Genomic DNA, 20,469 nt, shown 5'->3' on the forward strand with positions numbered 1-20,469 from the left:
CTTACCTACAAAATAATATTGGCAAAATTCTCATCTCTTCTCAGCACATTTAACATTCAAATGGATAACGATAATGACCCGATGGTCCATATTGGTAAAACCACGAAGCAGTCTTGTACGGATCATGCTCCATCCTTCCTAACCCAAAATTCTTCAATCTAATCATAACCAAATATATATTCTAAAATTTTACTTACATATTGAAAATCTTTGATATTTATTACTATCAAATTTATAATCGCCTTCTTACGCAAAAGTACACTAATAATTATATAGTGATAAATATTAAATCAAATAATCCTTCAAAATATAACTAATAACAACTATATAAAACAATAATTCATGTGAATAACATAATAGTATAACAAACAAAAATTAGTGCATGAAAACTTCAACTTTTACCACTCATTAAATTAGGCATGCAATCTTGAAGAAAAAAACTCAGCCATCAAAGTGATAACGAAAGGCCCTACCCAAGATAAAAGGTTTGGGGCCCAACCACGCAACACCAGACCAATTATAAAATTTGCCAAAATCTAATTAAGGATAGGGAAATCTCACTCCCCATCAACAAATACCAAATTATCACTCTCAAAATCATCTCATTTTTGTTAATTAAATTATATTATGATTTTATAATTTGAATAGGAAAAAGGGAGAGAAAAGCCAAAGCAAAAGAAATAATATATATATTCCTAAACGAATATTAATGTGCTATTTTCTGATTCTCTTCTTCCGCTTCTCTTCTCTCCTCTCTCTCCCCTTCCTATAAATACCGTCAGCTCTCCCCTTTCCTCACCTTTCTCTCCTCACCAAAAAACACCAACACCTTTCTCCACTACTGTCTTCACTAGTAGGGTTTTTCAATTCCTCCTTTATAAGCTTCCGTATAAATACAGTTACGCATACGTACTGTTTTCCGTATATTATCTACTTCTACAGTGACAATGGACGCTTATTCCCTGCATCTTGCAATGGCGGCACTCTTTGGCGCCTCCTTTGTGGCCGTTTCGGCCTACTATATGCACAGGAAAACCCTAAACCAGTTGCTCGAGTTTGCCAAGGCCGTAGAGAGGGATAGACACGATGTAGCGGCCGCGGAGGACGGCGCCGACGCGGTGGACCACCTTAGACACTACAACTCGAGGAGACGGAGGAAGAGCAACGGCGGATATTACCGCCGCGGTTCTGCGTCCTTGCCGGATGTGACCACGTTTTCCGGCGGCGGCGAGGCGGAGGAGAAGAGGAATGGTCCTCTGCATGTGGATACTATTCCGCCAGGGCTGCCAAGGCTTCACACCCTTCCTCAAGGTATGCAAATGCCGGACCTTTCGCCGGAATGATAAATCCTAACTGAAATTTATTTGAGTTTGCGCATCATGTGTATCTGTAATTGAAGGATTCTAATCCGAAACTTGGCTGGAAATTGCAAAAAGCTTTCTTTTCGTGGAGTAAGTCAATATCTGGGTCACTCTAGTGAGTTAGTGGCGGACGAATGATGAGTATTGGCTTGCTGATACTTCACTGTTTGTTGGCTACGCCGGAATCCTGTTCGCCTAGGTGGATTATAATCATATGTTGGGTTATGATGCATTGGATTGTTTAGTTAGTTGTACGTTAAGCTGTTATGGCGTTGTCCAGTTTATTGATATATATTTTATTTAGCTCAAGTCATCTGATCATCGACCATCATCCAGCATTCTCCGTGTTTCCAGCTGTATTCTATGGCCATGAGAATATCAACTTGTTCCTTTTCTGGTTATGAAGGCGAAAATTTTAATATTGACTGAAGATTTATTAACTAGATATGAAGTCTTAACCTTTGTTTTTATTACTAGAAATTCTTTGTACACTATATATTGGAAAATAAATCATCCCCACTAAATTGTGACATTCATAAATAATTTTCTTTTACCTATTATGTCCATAACACAGCGTTACATGCTTTTCATCTCTGCTATCTGAGATTGCTAAATCTTTGGTATTGTATGCATGTTCAAATTGTTATTAATTTTTGGAGTAGGATTGAATCTTTAATTAACGGTTATTACAGGTAGTTCTTAGACAGTTAAAATGCATTTTCCAGTGGCCATGGTTCTTCTTTTTGAAAAGTTGAAATATTTGTCTAAAGTAAGATGTGCCTAAATGAAACTGCTCCCATCCCAAGGGACCTCCTACATCTGCAAGAAAAAGGGTAATGACTTCACTTATGGCATGCCATCAGTACTCATTGTGACAAATAGGGTTAATATTTTCTACCTGTCCTCGCATCAGGTCATTGTAGTTGGTATTGATTTCTTACTTGGTCTCATTGCTGGATTTTGCAACTGAACGAGGAAGAAAAAATTGACTGGAGAAGAGAAAACCATTCTATTGCCAATGGTTATGCAATTCTGCAAAGCTAGCATTTTTGTTCGTGGCGCTCTATTGCCAATTTGGGCTGCAGATATACTGTTCCTTCTTATGTTATTCTTTTCATTTTGAAGTTGATGGTCAGCTATGATTAAGCTTAACATTGGAAACATCTCATGTTTCAGGAAAATCTGGTAATGTGAACGCAGCAACCAGGGCTGGAAATCTTCGGCCCACCTCTCCTAAATCACCTGTTGCTAGTGCAAGTGCATTTGAAAGTCTAGAAGGTTCAGATGATGAAGATAATATGACAGATAGTTCTAAGCTAGATGCTACATATCTTCAAACTAATGGCAATGCGGTGAGTAGGGTTAATAAGTTCAAACGCCTAGTCAGGTTCATCTTCTCTCTGTTGCTCTCTCTCTCACTCGCCTGCATAAACATGAAAACTTGCATAGAGTGTCATCTATTATCTGAACATTTTTTCCACAATCTTCTGAAAAGGTCCTATATTTAGTTGGATTTCTAGATGAACCCTGAGTGGCAACATGTTACAGGATGTCCCTGACCATATTAATGCAACTGGTGAAACAATTCCCATGGCTGCATCAAGCATGATTCGCTCGCATAGTGCATCTGGTGACCTGCATGGTGTTCAGCCTGATCCTGTAGCCGCAGATATTTTAAGGAAAGAACCGGAGCAAGAGACTTTTGTACGATTGAGAATTTCCCCAACTGGTATTCTCCTCATTGCCCTTTTTGATCTTTACAGTTGGCTGGGTCCCAGGCATGCCCCTGAGTGTACATAGATATTTCTTGAAGGGAAAACATCCAGCTGTTGAACGAAGATAATACTTTGTAGCCTTTCACATTCTAGAGTAGCCTACATGGCCTGAGTTATTTCTGACTTAATGTTTTCATCTGAACAGTTTTATTTGCTCTATTTTTCTCCAGTTTTGGTGGTTGTGTTTTTCGTAGTCATTGTATGTCAAGAATGTTGATATATTGACAGTATAGATTTTCTACAATGTGTAAGGGATGGCCTTTGTTATAAAGGTGATGTCATGATGCGCGGTTATGTCTTACCCAAAAAAATAAAAGAATAGCATTATTACGTGGTTATGTTACTGATTAGCAACTCTGCGTTTGATGATAGTTTGCCCAAATATTTGAGAGCTTTGTTTTCTACTTCTTCCAAAAATTAAAGCATGCATATCACTTTTCGTGTTGCGGGAAGCTGTAAAGCTAACATACTGTGTTGCCCCACGGGATTTCTGGTTTTGACTTTTTTCCATGTGATTGCTGTTAGAGATACCATCTCCGGATGAAGTGGAGGTCTACCTTGCGCTGCAAGATTGCCTTGAAATGAGGAAAAGTTATATTTTTAGAGAAGCTGTTGCTCCATGGGAAAAGGAAATTATCTCTGATCCTAGTACTCCAAAGCCGATCCAAAATCCATTTGATCATTTTCCTGAGGGTAAATCAGATGTAAGCGTCATTCAGTAAATTAATATATCTATCTCTTCCTTTTTGTGCTCGATCTTGTCTGTCCAAAATCGTTCTTTCATTATTTATCTTGAATCATTGAACTATACTGCTTACTGTCAGTGTTCTGATGAAATAAATACAAATACTTGCAGCACTACTTTCAGATGGAAGATGGAGTTGTTCATGTCTATGCAAACAAAGATTGTAAGATGCAAAAATATTGATTTAATTCAATCCTCCATTATTTAGTATACTTCCAAAATGTGTTTTCCGTCTTTCTAATAGTAGTTCTTTCTCTTTCCCCAGCAAAAGAGAAACTTTTTCCTGTAGCTGATGCTACAACTTTTTTCACTGACCTGCATCATATCCTTAAGGTTATAGCAGCTGGGAATATTCGAACTCTATGCCACCATAGGCTAGTTCTTCTCGAACAGGTTAATGCATCTTTCTGAATGTGAATTATGTATTATGATTTTTTCATTTTGAATTTCTAATTCATCTAAGTTCTCTTGATGTGTACGGGCCCCAGAAATTCAACCTTCATCTGATGCTTAATGCGGACAGGGAGTTCCTGGCTCAGAAAAGTGCGCCACATAGAGATTTTTATAATGTTAGGAAAGTCGACACACATGTACATCATTCAGCTTGCATGAATCAGAAACATCTCTTAAGGTTTATAAAATCGAAGTTGCGGAAGGAACCGGACGAGGTAATGCTTTTCATTTGTTTGATCTTTCCATTTGCCTTTTATGTTTCACTCATATTTTCCTGTGAACTAGTTCGCTTAACTTGAGTTTATAAGGAGGGTGAGGGGGTGGGAAGACGCAGGTCCGATATCTTGAAAACGACTGATGGAATACTTGTAGATTATATGCCGAATTCTGATGTAATTAACAAGGATTCCTTTGCTCCTTTTCAGGTTGTTATATTCAGAGATGGGACATATCTGACCTTGAAGGAAGTGTTTGAGAGCTTGGATTTAACTGGGTAAAATTACAGCCTTTAACGATAGTGCTTAGGGGAAAAGGATCACAAAAAATTGATTTTTTTTCCCTCTGGCTTAGTTGATCCCCTTGGCCATTATAGTAATTATTTTCCACCATTCTCCCCATAATTGTATTGCTATATATTTTGTACTGAACTGATGTATTTGGAAATCATTCACAGGTATGATCTGAATGTCGACCTATTAGATGTTCATGCTGATAAAAGCACCTTTCATCGCTTTGACAAATTTAATTTGAAGTATAATCCCTGTGGCCAGAGTAGATTGAGAGAGATCTTCCTGAAGCAGGATAATCTCATACAGGGTACATTATGTTCTTTTCATCTTTCAGGCAGAACACCCAGAGTTATACCTAAAGATGTTTTGATTTGCAAGTTGATCTATAGTGAATTACACCTCAGCAATTATTGAGACACAATCAGTTATATCTGTTTTCTAAAGTTTTCATTAGATCACTTCATGGTGCTTCCTATTCTGGTTTATACTTACAGCAGGTTTGGTTAATCTGCTAACATATTTTCTGCTCCTAGTTTAACTTTTCATGCTTCCACAGGTCGTTTCCTTGCCGAATTGACTAAGCAAGTGTTTTCAGATCTGGCTGCAAGTAAATATCAAGTTAGTGTCCAATAACCTGTTGCTGAATTTATTTATTGTACACTAAATCTGTAAGACAGAATGCATCATATTCGTGTACTGGATTTGTGATTGGGAGGAGATCAGATTAAGACATTAAGTTGATGTGCCTTTTATGTGGTGACATGGAGGTAGTAGCTCTATTTACAGTTACTTCTGGCCACGAGTTCTTCATTTGCCATTGACATGTTATTACTAATATTACATGTGACAATGCTTTATTTTTAAATGATTGAAGTACAAGCTTTCTGCATCTGTTTTTTTCTTTTCGTGATGATGATTCTATTTATACTCCAACACTGTTAATGAGACACTGGTGATGAAGAAGTAATTTCTAGAATATTTCTTGAGCTTGTGTTCTCCTCTTATCATGATACTGTTGTAGGTATATTCAGGTGAAACCTATAGTGTCTGTATTACAATTGCATTGTGATATATGCTGCCCAGAACATGCTTGTTAAACTTTGCTATGTATGTTCTTCTGCTTGAATCTTCTATATTTCTGAGACTGTTTCTCTTGTACAGATGGCTGAATATCGAATATCGATATATGGTAGAAAGATGAGTGAGTGGGACCAACTGGCGAGTTGGATAGTAAATAATGACTTGTACAGTGAGAATGTCGTATGGCTGATTCAGGTAAAAAACTACCAAATTTCTCATACATTTAGTGTAGCAGAAATTCTCATTTAGTAACCACTGATGAATATTGCGTTCTTTTAAATAACAAGTAGTTGTTCAATTTTATCCTGTTGGACATCAAGGCACCAAGAAATTGCATGAAAATTGCTGTATGCATCTTGGAAGAATTATAAATTTTGAGTGAAGGTCTCACCATACAAGCGTCAAAGAACCAAACTTACAGCACTTTTGGGAGTATCCCAGTCAACTGAAAATAAATCTGCCCTAAGTTTACCATCTTTTCCTACATTTTGATATCGGGACTCGATTTAATTAATCATCAGACAGTCTATTCTTGCTGTTATACTTTATGAGGAGATGCAAGTACTGAAGATATCAGAAAAGGTGGTGTCCGCTGCCATGTTCCATATGATTTGAAGATTGTATCTTCAATGATATGTGATGAATTTCTTGTGCCTAAGGCGATCTATGTAAGAATAGTACTTAATTTTGTCCATCCTTGGTGTTAATAGCTTGCGTGATCAAGTTATTTCTACATTTGGACATCTTAGATTACGTGGTCGGGAGCCTGAGAAATTAATACAGTTACACTAGGTATTTAGTATCTTAAGAAGCTAGACACAAGAATCTTAGTCCTCAAATGAATGAAGTGCAATAGGTCGAATTTGGCATGATAGTAGTACTCATGTTCTAAAACTTTATCGTCAAGGGTTCATCCAGTATTGGAAATAGCATAATTGCAAAGGGATCATACTTGTTACATTTTGTTTTGTATTTCTACGGCAACAGTTTGATTTCTTTAATTTCTCAGAAATGTGGATGATCTTATTCTCGTTTTGAAATTCTATCATCTAGCTTCCAAGACTCTACAATGTGTACAAGGAGATGGGAATTGTGACCTCATTTCAGAACATCCTTGATAACATCTTTCTGCCTTTATTTGAGGTTACTGTCGATCCTGATTCACATCCACAGTTGCATGTTTTCTTAAAGCAGGTTCGTCAACCCCCCTCTTAAAAAACATTTGATGCAATCCATAAAGGCTATCTATGAGGGTCTGAAGCAACATTTTGATGATTAACAATTATTATGATTATTCAACTAATCTGGATGACTTAGAGTAGTCTAAAAATGGAATTTCTTTTGATCTGATGATTATTGAGTTTTTCTCTATATGAGGAAGAAGAGTCATTTGCTCAGTTTGTTCTTAAGTGACTTGTTTTAATGCTCTTTTAATTATTGTTGGGCCATTTCTAGATGGCTGTATTGTAATCATGTAAATTAAATGGCTGAGAACGATGTTAAACTTTTTTCTTAGTTTCATGACACTGTTAAAATTGAACCTTTGATTGTAAATGCAGTGTCATTTTCGTAGGCTGTCTCAACTTGGACTTGTTTTAACTACTATTATGTTTGGTCTTAATAGGTTGTTGGACTGGATCTTGTGGATGACGAAAGCAAGCCTGAACGACGGCCAACAAAACACATGCCTACACCGGCTCAATGGACCAATATATTTAATCCTGCATTTTCCTACTATGCATACTATTGCTATGCTAACCTTTATACATTAAACAAGGTGTGCACCTCATAATTCTATCACTTATGGGTGCTTAAAAGTCTTTCTGGAACAAAATGGTTGGGCCAGACCTCTTTAGACAGTTTGTTATCTGCCTGTTGTGATAGTTTCATTTTTGTCCTTCTGAAGAGAGAGAGAGCAAAACCATTTGGGATAGTCAATTTTTTGCGGAAATTTTTTTACTCAATCCCGAGTCTTTATTCATGATGTGGGCATAATGCCATGGTCGCAGTAATCTGGGAAGTGATGTACTTGTGGCATGGGCTTGCATTTTGGTATTCTCTTGAGGTGGAGTTTCCTGTATTTTGTTGTCAACCAAAACTGCAAAATAGGGTTGCCAAATCTTAATGAATCCTTGTTTTTATATGGCATGGTACCATCAACTTGACATGTCCTGAACAGGACATGATTATACCAAAATGAGAGCTTCTTATAATAATGTTTATAATGAGAAGAAAATCTTTGTTGCTTGCCACAGGTTGACAAACTTCTTTAACTAAAGTTACATGCGTTCAGGATCTACTTAATTAGATCTTGCACTCTTTAGTTATTTCTTCTACTTTAAAAATTTAACTTTTAAGTTTCCAATTGTATGCTTTCAGCTTCGTGAGTCCAAAGGTATGACGACCATTAAGTTCCGGCCCCATTCTGGAGAGGTGAACATTTAAGTCAATTAATTTATTATGTTGCTGCCTTTAGAAATAACATACATTCATAAGTTTTTGTGACATGATCAGGCTGGTGACATTGACCATCTTGCGGCAACGTTTCTCACGGCTCACAATATCGCACACGGGATCAATCTTAGAAAATCTCCTGTTCTTCAATATTTATACTACCTAGCCCAGGCAAGTGGAAAAAAGTTGAAATATGCTATTTGCCTGTTTATACTATAATGTCTAATGTCTTAAACTGGCTTGTGGATTCAGATTGGCCTTGCTATGTCTCCTTTGAGCAACAACTCTTTATTCTTAGACTACCATCGTAATCCTTTTCCTATGTTTTTTCTTCGGGGCCTCAATGTATCTCTCTCAACTGATGATCCATTACAAATTCACTTAACAAAAGAGCCACTGGTCGAAGAATACAGTATAGCTGCTTCAGTAAGTGTGCATAATCTGTTTTTTTCTCCACTTTGAGTAGTTAAACAATTAAAACTACGGATACGGTACTCCCTTTTTCATGACAGGTATGGAAGTTAAGTTCCTGCGATTTATGTGAGATTGCTCGTAACTCAGTCTATCAGTCTGGTTTTTCACATGCTTTAAAGGTATGCGGTATTTCTGAGAATTATCAAGGGCTATGATCTGTATTGGCTTGTCACAAAAGAAACAGCTTGATATTGAGTTTTTATCAGATCTGGAGTGGATATTGCCTCAAAGTCAATTGTCACTCAGCACTGATTTTAATTATGTGTAGATGCTTGTTCCAATTTATATGATAGGAAGGAGAATAGACTGAGAGAACTATTCAATGATTCTTGGAAAAGCTACACCAGCATACACAAAAGCTATATTCAGTGCCTCCCCGAGACCTGGGATTGTCGCAAAGTCTCTTCCAAAATCACGCCTGTGCCCAGATCTCTAGTTTGATGTTTAAATCAACACTGAACTGAATTAAGCTTGAGTTTTGATCTTAATAACTGCATTTGGTTTAAGTACCATTTAAGCTATCTAGTAATGTCAATGTCTGAATGTGTACTTAATAAGACAGGGCTTAAAAAGTATACATTACTTTGATTAAGTTGGTACTCTCTGCTGGGGTGAATCTTTGTAATCAAGCTGATAAATTTCCAATGGATGAGCTAAATCTTGTTTATTATCTTAGTGCAAGTATATAAAAGATGAAAAATTGGTCCACCTCTTTCAAGCTATACTATCATTGCATAGTCTCGTTGCGTCTTACTATTTGAGCAGGTTCCTGATTGATCTGGCCATTAATTTCATTGCAGTCCCATTGGATTGGCAAGGGGTACTACAAGCGCGGACCAGATGGAAATGACATTCACAAGACAAATGTACCTCATATAAGGCTCGAATTTCGTGACATGGTATGTGCTTTCTTCAGTTAGCCATGCACTACTTTCCTTCTGAAACAAATTTCACAAACCATCTATATACCAATGCTGTAGATATGGAGAGAGGAACTGCAGCAAGTCTATCTGGGCAAAGCTAACTTCCCCAAGTTCATTGACCCATGATCCACTTGGCTAATCTGCAGACCTGTGTATTAGCGCCTGCTTCACCTCCAGGGTAATTGCCATGCATCTTAGATTGATTACATCAGGATTGAGAAATGAATTAACCTGCTTGAATTTCGGTGTACTGCTGATTGCTAGATTGGTCTCTTAACTTGTCAAAGGAAGCTTGTAAAGTTGTGGGATTCATTACTTTTAGAACTGAGCTCAAGTTTGGGTTACTAACTCACAAAATCTATTTCACAAATGTTAAGGTACTCAAGCTCATTTTCTGCTGAGGGTTCATTGGAACTCATCCAAGAATGGCTTATTTAACAATCATAAAATCATCAGGAGTCTGAAGCTGTCAAAATTAAGCTTAGGGGTTATGTTGTTTTACTTCCCGATATCTATTCAACCCAACTTTGAATCGTTACATGTTTAACCTCACTGTGAGTTGTCATAATAAATGCTTCTCGCTGGTGGTGCAGGAACAGACAACCTGTATTATTACTTGCCAATAGGCACTGCCTGACATCAGAACAGCTGTTATATTAGGTGATTTTGGCAAAGATATGTGATGAAAATGAAGGATTTGGATTATCCATCAACAAAGAATATGGTTTGGTTGTCTGATTGCCAGACAAGGGGGTATCTAGATCCCAATACAACCTGCAGCTGCAGCAGAAGTTTACCTTCTTTCCACGGTATACTGTTCATTTTGATGTAATATATAGTTCAGTCATGTCTGCCACAACGTTTCAACCAGTTACCCTAAGTTTATAGCATGTAGTGCTTTATAGGACTCGGTTACCTTATGCCTGCCAAGAAACGAAAGAAAAAACAGTTGAATGACTGTTTATTTACATTGCTGGTCACCTGTTCGAAAGGGAATTAGGGTGACAAAGTAATTAATAAACAGCGGCATCCTTAATATTTTCGTGGTTGATCTTGCATATGAAGAACAGTTCTTTGAGTTGATTATTTACGTTTAGTTCTGTGGTGTGCAAACATTCACTTGTTTGAAAAGTATGAAGATGAAAGACCCGGCGGAGGAGAATGTAATATAAGTACAATTGTGATAAGCTAAATGTATCTTCGTTTCTTATGGCACGTTCTTTCAACTTATGTATTAATGCTCTGTTATCATGGTTTCTAACTTGGATTACTTGTTTCTATTTTCCTTGATGCAAAGACATGGATGTTTGGTTAATATTTCATAACTGAAACTGTACTAGTTTTGGTATTCAGTAATAACAATAGAATTCTATAGATACTTTATTTGGTGTCAAATACATCAAGTTGTTAAATGATTGGCACATGATTTTTATTTTCAAAATGAGAAGTATATGGGAATCATTCGGGTAACATGAATTTATCTCACCACAATTACATTTTTGTCATGCAATCCGTCATCTCTCACTCAACTAGCTAGCAACTGCCTTTCTTGCCATAGGTGCCAGATTATGAGCACAACTGTAAGTGCCCGTGAGAAAGAATTATCACTTTAGCACATCTAAAATGTAGAAACAGAGAGTAATCAATACATGTCTTGAATTGTTAGTGTTGAATACGCACCCAAGCTAAACTCAAACTGGACTTCCCATCATCAGATAAAAACTGAAGAATTTGTAAGAGCTTCAAACTATTTGCATTCTCAAGCAGATCATTACTTGCCCTGTTGACCAAAACTGCGGTTTTGGCTGAGGCTTCAATTGGCATTCAAGATGCAGACGCTAAGCAACAGACGTTCAACTTAAGGATATATTGCTCGACTCTTGTTGTGCTTTGCTAGACAGCATATGCTACAACATAAAAATTGTTACTTGCTGAAAAAACATCTTAGTCCAAAATTCTGGCTTAAAACTTGAGAATTTGAAGTTTTTGGAGAAGAAAAATGCAACACGCCTCTATGCTTTGAGTTTTTTGTGCTGCTTTATCTCCTGAATTACTCCATCTGCAAGTGAAGTAGCATCAACATTCTTCCCAAAGAACTTCACAAATTGCATATTTGGATCCATCAAGTACCTGCAATTTTATGGTTAGTGAAATAATACTTTTTCATCCCACATGATAATTCATGTGAAATTACGATGATAGACAATACAATGCCAGGAAATGATGATGCCTCATTTCAAATATCCGCAAAAAACTGACAGCCATCGCCATTTATTCGCTTCACCTACCATCTTGAATTCCCCATACCTGGATATCCCAAGGTGCAAATTCCATACTAGATCTCAATACTCTACCTAAAATATACAGAATTACTCATGTTTCACACAGCTTATTTATCTATACCATGGAGAATAACAGGTGTCTATAAAATCATCCTTATAAACCTCTTGACATTAACTATTATTGAAAAAGCAGACAATGCGGAAATGACAAACTTAAAATCTTTGAATGCCTCTTTGGTCAAGAGAAGTTGTAAGAAACTCGAAAGATTTTTATGTCACTGAAAATCAAACCAAATCAGAGACCCTTGGCATATAACAGTCAGTCACACAACACTAGTAAGTAAGATAGCAAGAAGTTATGAGTTGGGACTACACTCTTATTAATCTTGGCATCAGTCAAGTCATGAAGGATTATACGTACATGACTATAGAGTGATCGACAAGATAGTCTGAACCTTCTTCTTCTGTCTTCATATAGTATACACGATAAGCACGTGCTGCATTCTTGATTTCATCAGGGGAACCAGTGAGGCCAATTAACTTTGGGTGGAATTCTGCACAGTCAAATGCAATTACAGTTAGTTCAGTTGGCATGATAATATTTCACTTGATCTCATGTCACAATTTACCTTTGACATATTCACGAACTTGTTCAACTGTATCTCTTTCTGGATCAACTGAAATGAAGACTGGCACTACTTCCAATCCAGAATTTTCTTCTGAAATTGTAGAAAGTAAGGAAATTAGTATGCTACATAAAAATAGCAATGATGACAATACAAGAACGAACTACAGGAGTACAGAACAAAGTCCACCCTAAATGATAATTACCACCTAACCATCACAACCAGGGGATGGAAAGAAAAGAAGAAAAAGGAAAGTAGTTGTTAACCAGATAAAGCTTTACTCAGTTAACTCACTTATTTTATCAATTGCTGATGCAAGCTTTTGTAGCTCGTCCGGGCATATATCAGGGCAGTGGGTGAATCCAAAATAGATTAAATTCCATTTTCCCAAAAAGTCCTTATCCGTCACGGATTTCCCATTATGGTCAATGAGGTTAAATGGACCTCCAATAGCTGCCTTTCCAACAGAAGGTCCCTGTCTTACTGCATTTGAAGCATTATTTATCCCTGCAGAACGTGATGCATATCACAGTAAACAAAAAGCTTCAATACCAATCACATATCACAAACTACACCTGTAAACTGTAGACATACAAAAAAAAAAAAGGAGAGAAACCGGGAATAAGAGAAAGGTATGACATAAAATAATTATTTTCTCCTTGAGATTAATCAGAGGAAGCATGTATTGACTAGTTCCAAAAGGTTAACAAGAATGTGCCAATTTTGATTTTTGTCATTTCTTTGAATAAAAGCCTAGAAAAGTGTAATTAAACTAGCAAAGTATATTTAGCGATATTATGTGTTCTCATACTATAAACAACAAAGAAAGCAGATGCGACCTATTCTTCCACTTCAAACAACTGCTTTAGTTTACTCAGAAGTGAACGGATGGAGAAGACAATAATATGTGGAGCTATGGAATCTGGTTCTCAGACATCCATAGCATTAATTATTACAATATATATATATATATATACATGACACACAACTCACCATAGTTATCTAACCTTCAATATGCCGCTTCTTTTCCCTGTCGTAGTAGAACACCAATCCACCTCCGGTGCAAAGAAGCAAAAAGAAACTCATCCATGAAACAGGCTACCACCAAAAAGGAGAAATTGTCTTTTTGTCAAAAAATCAATACATAACTTAATCGGAAAAGCTATTCTTTTAGCTTTATATAAATTTCACAAGCTAATAGATGCATGAATAATTGAAATAAAGCTATTAAAAAAAGGAAAAAAATTACCCCTCCTCGGACAGGCTTCCCTTGCTGAGAAGCACCCTCTGATCCACCGGAATTATCCCCTCCATTCCTACTTCCGGAATTACCCTCCCCCGACACACTAGACGGCGCGGCGTCTACATTTGAGCTTGACGCTGGCTTGACGCTAGGACTAGTGGCATTGGAGCAAAAAAAACGATGATTCATCGAAAAAGCACGCAACAATCTGTATTGATCGTCGACGACAATTTCCGGCGACATTGAAGTAAGTGTTGAACTCCCGAGTATTTTTGCAGGAAGACTGCGAAATTTAGAGGAATTCAATTGAGAATTGAAGGAATAGTAAATATGACACAGGCGTAAGTTTCGCAGGAACGTAGAAGCCATCGTCGATTGTGAAATTTCTTCTTTCTGAGGTTTTGGATTCCGTTCTCTAAAACCCTAATGTTGGAGGGGGTTATGTCGTGAGATCAGATGTACTCTGAATCGGAGCAAACTCAATCAAATTATACCCGCATACAGAAATCCAGGAATTAAAAAAATAAGATGACGCGTCCAGTTATAATTGTTAGAGTACGAGCAACTAGTGAGCGTTGAATGATTTAATAATATTATTGAATTGCGTATTGAATATTATAACACTACATTACCGGAAATATCTTTATCTTGTTTAATTGAAAATCGAATTATATGAAATCTCCAATAAATAGTTGATTGTTTGATTAATACATAAAAACATACACAAATACAAAAAGGAAAGTCTATCAACAACGAGAATCCTAAATTAAACATTTGAGAAGTTAGGAATCAACCAAGACTCCTTTTAGAGACTATATGCCACGCTGAAGAGGAAATTGAAACAAGAGTGTACTCCCATCTTCAACGAACAAGACAAAATCGAAGCTAACTAGCAACCGAGCTACATAGCTTAGTTTGCTGCTTCACACTCTATTTGGTTGTCTGAACGCTCATCCAGACACCATACATTCTGGAGGTGCTTATATCTTATGTGATTGCATTCCTCGAATGATTATGAACTTGAGAGATATATCATAAATTTAACTTTTGCAGGTAAAGCTCAGATTCTGAACAGAAAGAACAAGGAATGACAATAGAACAGGAAGAACCGAGGACCGAAGATAAGAGACAGTCAGAAGGTCTATTCACGACATTAGCAATCATTACACCCCAGCCACCAAATTAAGTGGCTGGCAACTCTCTCTGTTAATTACATTATTGTTGAGCTACATAATTGGGCACCACATTATTGTTGAGTACAAAATTTCAATCCAACACCCATCTTCCAAGCAAATTCAGCAGAGCTTCAGCTATCGTCCGTATCAAGCATAGTACTGTACAACTACTCCCATGCCAGTAAATCAGCAACTAGCATCACTGGTTCTTAAATGACTGCAAACATGTAACGGTGCCTTAATTAAAAATTTGCCAAATGAACCAAAACATAGCGGACATGCAGATAACAACTCTGTGATATTCCAAAAACCAACCTCAAAATTCTTAGACACATCCTTCATTTGCTCAGCTAGTTCTTTCTTCTTCTGAGCAGCTGCATTAAGCATGAACATGAATTTGACAATAAGGCATCAACAGGATAACCAAATGATGGAATCAAAAGCACACAATTAACATGAAAACATGCAAATACCAATATCAGAAAATTCCTCCATCTTCTTTGATGTCCTCACAGCAAACCTCTGGAATCTAGGACTGCGGCAATGTCAAATATCATATATCAAAACAATTAATTATTCGCTCATAAGATAATACCAATAGAAGAAAAGATCAGTATTCAACTACCACTCATTCTCTATTTTCTGGTGGTAGTCTCTATATGGTAAAAAGAGAACTATAGCATGCAAAATGAAGTAATCATCTATAACACACAGAACACTTTAGCCAGCCAAAAAGACAGAAACTGCTATGTGTACATATTATCTCCAAAATTTGACAAGTTAAAATAAGAGTAAAAGATGGAGGAAGAGGAATCTTTTGATCTCTTGAATTTATGGCATTGCTTGGATTAACTCGGTAGCGCACTCAAGTCAGTATCTATTGCTCAATTTAGAAATATTACATTCTTCATCATATCATTTACTCCATAAGGATTGAAGTAATAGTATTGCATAGGAAGCATCATGTGCTCAGCAAGGAAACAGTATAATAAACTTGGACTTAGGAAGACGCATCAAAATTTCCCAGTACCATAATCAAATTATATCTCTATCCACGGAATTACAGTTTCAACAGTGTTCATACATATATGAACAAAGAGGAACATATTCCACCTAACCTCAAATTGAAAACAACAAAACTGACAAATGGAAGGATTGAGGATCAAATCAAGGGAGGAATAATCCCAGCCCTCTAATGCTATAAAGGAAAGAGCATTTCACAGTCCACAGTGACATACTACAGTAGCTCCAGAAGACACAAAAATAAATATACACAAACCCTGCTGACTCCAACTAGTTTTTCTGATTTATAGATTTCATATAAAGCTTGAAAACAGAGCATGCAAACCTCAGACAATGAGGTTGCTATTGTAAATACTGCGTCCATCCGACATCATTACAAGTCTACAAAGTCATCCTATAATTACAAAAGCAGAATACAAACATATTTGAACAAGACCAAGAATGGGCCAGTCTTTTTACTGTCAAAGTCTAAGGTTTCTTCTCCAACGTATTCAATAGAACACAGAAAATAAATAAATGCGCGCACAGTCCACGAAAACCACAGACAAAATTAATCAGGTAAATTACAGCTATTACAACAATAGCATAACTGAACAAAAAAAAGAAAAGTCAAGCTTCAGGCAATAGGAAACAGACGCTTACAGCGACATACTAATAGTGAAAGAAACGAATGAATTATAGGACAAGCCTCAGACCGATAAAATTTACAAAAAGATAGCGGGATCATATCCGCAATCATTACAAGCCTACGAAAGTCATCATCGGCAACTCCCCCCCACCCCCGCCGCATACACGCAATTCAACATACCGCATCGATTAGCAGCTTCAGATTCATTGTTATGAAGAAATATAATTACAAAGGGAAAAGATCGACATAAACAGCAATGGAAACCATTAACTCAAAATCAAATTACCTGTTCGCAAGTCCATTCACAATAAGCTCATTAGCCACATAAGATATCACTCTGTGAATGAAATTTCCACCTCCGGCCATTCTTCAAACAAAGGAAGAAATGAAAGGTTACACTCAACAAGGATAAATAAAGAGGAAAATATTGTATTGAGATCCGATTTCTTTTACCTGAAAAGCGACCAAAACCCTAGTTCTGGATTCTTCGATGGCGGCAGACCGAGTTGAGGTCGACGCTTGACGTATGTTGTATTTCGTGTTTCCAGAAACGGGGAACTCTCTCAATTGAATGGGGTGGGCTGGTGGGCCGGTTTTGTCCATACACATTTGGGCTCTGGAGTGGAAACTACTTGGACCTAAACTGGGCCATTTATTAATGGAATGAGGTGGGCCAATTTTTTCCATAAAGGATTGGGCTTTCTGAAGTTGGTCCTAACTCCCAACTGGTCCGCATAATAAACAAACTAAATTATTTAGTAGGCAATCAAATAATAATAAGTATCTCCAAGTAAATATGCTCTACAAAAAAAAAATGAATTTTAATTAATATTATTTACAACAATCAAAGCGAACACTTTTATGACTACAATCAAACAAAATTATCGCGGAAACTTTTATGGTCACTGTTAAATAATATTTGTCATGTTGATATTCACAGTCAAAATACCTATCATGATTTTTAATAGTAATTAATGTTTCAATCATATTTATAGAAACATCGGCTAATAATCACTGTGCAACCACAATTAATTGGTATTTATCATAATTTTTTATATATAATGATGATAGTTAACTATAAAAAAAAAAAAGTATTGTTTTGTTGGTGGAGCTGACTAACATTTATTACCATTATAGCTCAAATTTATTTTTATAAAGTAGCAAGGTTCGAGTAACAGAAAAGAGATTATCATACTGGGGCTTACTAGCAGCAAAATACAGAGTTTCCCTTGAAATGCATTTTCCTTTTGATGGAATTGACTGCTGCAGTAGTATCTTGTACAAAGATTTTCTCTGAGAATCAATAGGCAGTAGAAACAAGTTGAAAATGAACATGTTTTTACACTCAATTCTTTCATACCAAACGAGCCCTCAAGAGAAAGGAACATGAATCACAACTTAGAAATGTACTTCTTTATTGTATTAACTACACAATCGCTATACAAAAATTTAAATGTAAACGGAGGACAAAGCAGGAAACATATATGACAAAACCATGCATCATTGACATCTTGTTGCTCAAGTGATACATAGGAAAGGCATTAACAATCATTCAGTTTTCTTTTGATTTTTCTGCTACAACAAATGTGCATAAAGTATTCTATTCCAGGTATCAGGAACTCCTGGCAAACACCAGTGTATGCAATCTGCGTAGTGCAATGGATCGGCCTTTTGTTCGTCCGTCAGCAGTTTGCCACCCAACTCTGTGTAGATCGACGAGTGAGCATCAATTCTGTATTCTGATAGTTGAGTGATGTTTATCAACGTCACAGGGACCTTCATTCTTTCCACGACACCGGCCACCACGCCCATCATCCGCTTGTCTGAGCCGCTCCCCCAGTGTCGTTTCTTGGTGATTGGCTTCGTTTCATTGAAGCATTTTATCCCTTTCTCATTGCCCCAATCTGCGCTTCTGAACATGAAAAAGATTAAGGCATAAAGATCAGAACAAATACTCATTCGTCACCTTTTAAGATCAGGTCAGAATCTTGACATAGATGTTTATGGACTTTAGGGAATTAAGAAACTGACCTCTGGTGTGTAGGAGACATTGTAGTGAAGAACACTCGTGTTTTGTTGGGATTAACGTTAGAATCCACCCAATTTGCCCATGTTTTGAGTCCTATAGTGTAAGAAACAGGCGCGTCCAGCTCTTCATATCCTTCATCTCCATTTGCAAATGAACCCCATCTGCAGTTTATTAGAAATGTGTGACTTCTTCAAGTGCTTAATGTAGTTACTTAGTAGACAAATCAACAGAAAGATGTATTTACAGTGACTTGATCTTTAGCCCACTCATCCACCAAACGTAAGTATTGAAGACAAGGATATCCACCCCTATCCAGTGTTTGGCATGCTTGGCAACTGAATCAACTTTCAGAATTCTCTTCTTTGGGTCTGCTATTATATGAAGATCGGAATTGGACTCGACTAGGAACGGAGCCCAGTAGAACTCAATTGTGGCATTGTGTTCCTAAAGAATTAAGAGAAAAAAAAAAAAGTAAGTTTGTGAGTTTGCAGCAATAAAAGTTGGTACACTCAATACTTTAAGCAACAGTGACGTAAATGGACCTTGGCTTTGAAGACACTATGTGCACGGCCTCGTTTCATGGATTTCTGTCCTTGTGGTATTACAGACTCAACGAGGCAGACAAAGGATTGCCATTGTCCTCTTTGCAGTGAATCCCCTACAAACATTAGCCTCTTCCCTTGAAGTCTTTGCAGTGCCTTTTTAGGATCAAACCTGGACTAGAAAATCATTGCAGAAAGTAAGTCATAACTCAAGAAACTTCAACAACTAGTTAGTACAGAGAATAGTGCACAATTCATTTGATGACAGCTTTTGAACAATGAACTAATTAACTGACCTAGGCAATATGCAATCGTCGGGCCTCCATTCCCAGTGCAGGTAGTCAGTGTCCAGCTTTCCATTCTTAACACAAGAAACCTGCCTGTCCAGATACGGGCAACTCCTGTCTGTATACAAAGGGGTAATGGAACGATTAAACACCCATTTTCCATGAACAAGGGAGCACTCCTCCGGATCAAAGACAAACCGATCATCTGCTGCATCATCTAGTGCACCCACATTTCTGTTATCTGTCAAACAGACAAATCGAACAAACGATCATCAAGATCACTATCAATTTTCTGATGCCAAAATCTCGAAAACTGGTAGTCGTATGTAATAATATACCTATGACAGACTTCTTAGCAGCAATTCTTTTAGCAGCACAGGGTTTAAACCTGAAAATGGCACTGGAAGACAAAGAACTAATTCTTTGAGTGTACAAGAGCGCAACAAAGGCCAAGGCACAAATTATGATGGTAATGATCGACAGGGATACCTTTCCTCTCGGGGGCCTCGACGTCCCCATTGAAAAAGGAAGATAGGCACTCTAGAGAAGAGAAGAGGAAAAGCAAATATAGGTGAAATGGAGAAGGCTCAGCACTGCTGATGCAACAGAATGATGAGGACCTGAATTGAATGGAGTTTGGAGATTATTTTATGGGACTATTGAGTAGGAGTGAAGCTAAAGGAATAGTGCATGATTTAGCACTAACCTCTCCTCTTTAATGAATCACATAATGCAAGCTAAATATAAGCAGCTCAACTTCCTGGGCTCCTCATGTCTTTTTATTTCAACTAGTTATCGTAGCATTTAATATTAATGTGCATACACTCAAATTGACACGTTCGGAGGTTTTAAAAACAAAA

At 37.1% G+C, this 20,469-nt stretch overlaps 4 protein-coding genes across 4 annotated transcripts; 1 reads left to right on the top strand and 3 right to left on the bottom strand.

Moving 5' to 3' along the window:
* On the top strand, positions 753-10,891 carry LOC105161528 (AMP deaminase-like). Its single transcript, XM_011079236.2, has 20 exons — positions 753-1,311; positions 2,538-2,713; positions 2,910-3,090; positions 3,662-3,840; positions 3,993-4,044; positions 4,147-4,274; positions 4,370-4,549; positions 4,760-4,827; positions 5,008-5,150; positions 5,400-5,461; positions 6,005-6,118; positions 6,977-7,117; positions 7,548-7,700; positions 8,303-8,356; positions 8,438-8,548; positions 8,630-8,803; positions 8,890-8,970; positions 9,652-9,750; positions 9,832-9,952; positions 10,368-10,891. The coding sequence occupies exons 1-19, from the start codon at positions 948-950 to the stop codon at positions 9,898-9,900; spliced, it is 2,529 nt and encodes an 842-aa protein (XP_011077538.1). The 5' UTR covers positions 753-947; the 3' UTR covers positions 9,901-9,952; positions 10,368-10,891.
* Positions 11,399-14,439, bottom strand: LOC105161529 (protein SCO1 homolog 1, mitochondrial). Its single transcript, XM_011079238.2, has 6 exons — positions 13,932-14,439; positions 13,690-13,780; positions 12,977-13,189; positions 12,686-12,775; positions 12,478-12,610; positions 11,399-11,904 (listed from the first exon to the last, which is right to left on the bottom strand). Exons 1-6 carry the CDS (start codon positions 14,292-14,294, stop codon positions 11,787-11,789), a joined length of 1,008 nt encoding a protein of 335 aa, XP_011077540.1. The 5' UTR covers positions 14,295-14,439; the 3' UTR covers positions 11,399-11,786.
* On the bottom strand, positions 14,997-17,334 carry LOC105161530. The gene is made up of 5 exons (XM_011079239.2): positions 17,205-17,334; positions 17,038-17,118; positions 15,574-15,635; positions 15,416-15,474; positions 14,997-15,317 (listed from the first exon to the last, which is right to left on the bottom strand). Exons 2-5 carry the CDS (start codon positions 17,115-17,117, stop codon positions 15,300-15,302), a joined length of 219 nt encoding a protein of 72 aa, XP_011077541.1. The 5' UTR covers position 17,118; positions 17,205-17,334; the 3' UTR covers positions 14,997-15,299.
* LOC105161531 (protein trichome birefringence-like 3) lies at positions 18,239-20,233 on the bottom strand. The gene is made up of 6 exons (XM_011079241.2): positions 19,948-20,233; positions 19,619-19,850; positions 19,323-19,494; positions 19,025-19,224; positions 18,783-18,941; positions 18,239-18,663 (listed from the first exon to the last, which is right to left on the bottom strand). The coding sequence occupies exons 1-6, from the start codon at positions 20,126-20,128 to the stop codon at positions 18,327-18,329; spliced, it is 1,281 nt and encodes a 426-aa protein (XP_011077543.1). The 5' UTR covers positions 20,129-20,233; the 3' UTR covers positions 18,239-18,326.

The sequence above is a fragment of the Sesamum indicum genome, linkage group LG5, assembly GCF_000512975.1.
Source record: "Sesamum indicum cultivar Zhongzhi No. 13 linkage group LG5, S_indicum_v1.0, whole genome shotgun sequence".
Taxonomy (NCBI): domain Eukaryota; kingdom Viridiplantae; phylum Streptophyta; class Magnoliopsida; order Lamiales; family Pedaliaceae; genus Sesamum; species Sesamum indicum.

What these genes read in the sequence shown, in the direction of transcription:
- LOC105161528 (XM_011079236.2), top strand. Translation starts at nt 948, where the DNA reads ATGGACGCTTATTCCCTGCATCTTGCAATGGCGGCACTCTTTGGCGCC. An exon ending in TGGCTGCAAGTAAATATCAA is followed by an intron (nt 5,462 to 6,004) that starts GTTAGTGTCCAA and finishes TCTCTTGTACAG; the next exon opens with ATGGCTGAATATCGAATATC. An exon ending in TCCGGCCCCATTCTGGAGAG is followed by an intron (nt 8,357 to 8,437) that starts GTGAACATTTAA and finishes TGACATGATCAG; the next exon opens with GCTGGTGACATTGACCATCT.
- LOC105161529 (XM_011079238.2), bottom strand. Translation starts at nt 14,294, where the DNA reads ATGGCTTCTACGTTCCTGCGAAACTTACGCCTGTGTCATATTTACTAT. An exon ending in GGAAGCCTGTCCGAGGAGGG is followed by an intron (nt 13,781 to 13,931) that starts GTAATTTTTTTC and finishes TTTTGGTGGTAG; the next exon opens with CCTGTTTCATGGATGAGTTT. An exon ending in AGTTCGTGAATATGTCAAAG is followed by an intron (nt 12,611 to 12,685) that starts GTAAATTGTGAC and finishes TTGACTGTGCAG; the next exon opens with AATTCCACCCAAAGTTAATT.
- LOC105161530 (XM_011079239.2), bottom strand. Translation starts at nt 17,117, where the DNA reads ATGGCCGGAGGTGGAAATTTCATTCACAGAGTGATATCTTATGTGGCT. An exon ending in GTGAATGGACTTGCGAACAG is followed by an intron (nt 15,636 to 17,037) that starts GTAATTTGATTT and finishes ACATTGCCGCAG; the next exon opens with TCCTAGATTCCAGAGGTTTG. An exon ending in GGAGGAATTTTCTGATATTG is followed by an intron (nt 15,475 to 15,573) that starts GTATTTGCATGT and finishes TGCTTAATGCAG; the next exon opens with CTGCTCAGAAGAAGAAAGAA.
- LOC105161531 (XM_011079241.2), bottom strand. Translation starts at nt 20,128, where the DNA reads ATGGGGACGTCGAGGCCCCCGAGAGGAAAGGTATCCCTGTCGATCATT. An exon ending in GACGATTGCATATTGCCTAG is followed by an intron (nt 19,495 to 19,618) that starts GTCAGTTAATTA and finishes TTTCTAGTCCAG; the next exon opens with GTTTGATCCTAAAAAGGCAC. An exon ending in ATGTCTCCTACACACCAGAG is followed by an intron (nt 18,664 to 18,782) that starts GTCAGTTTCTTA and finishes TTTCATGTTCAG; the next exon opens with AAGCGCAGATTGGGGCAATG.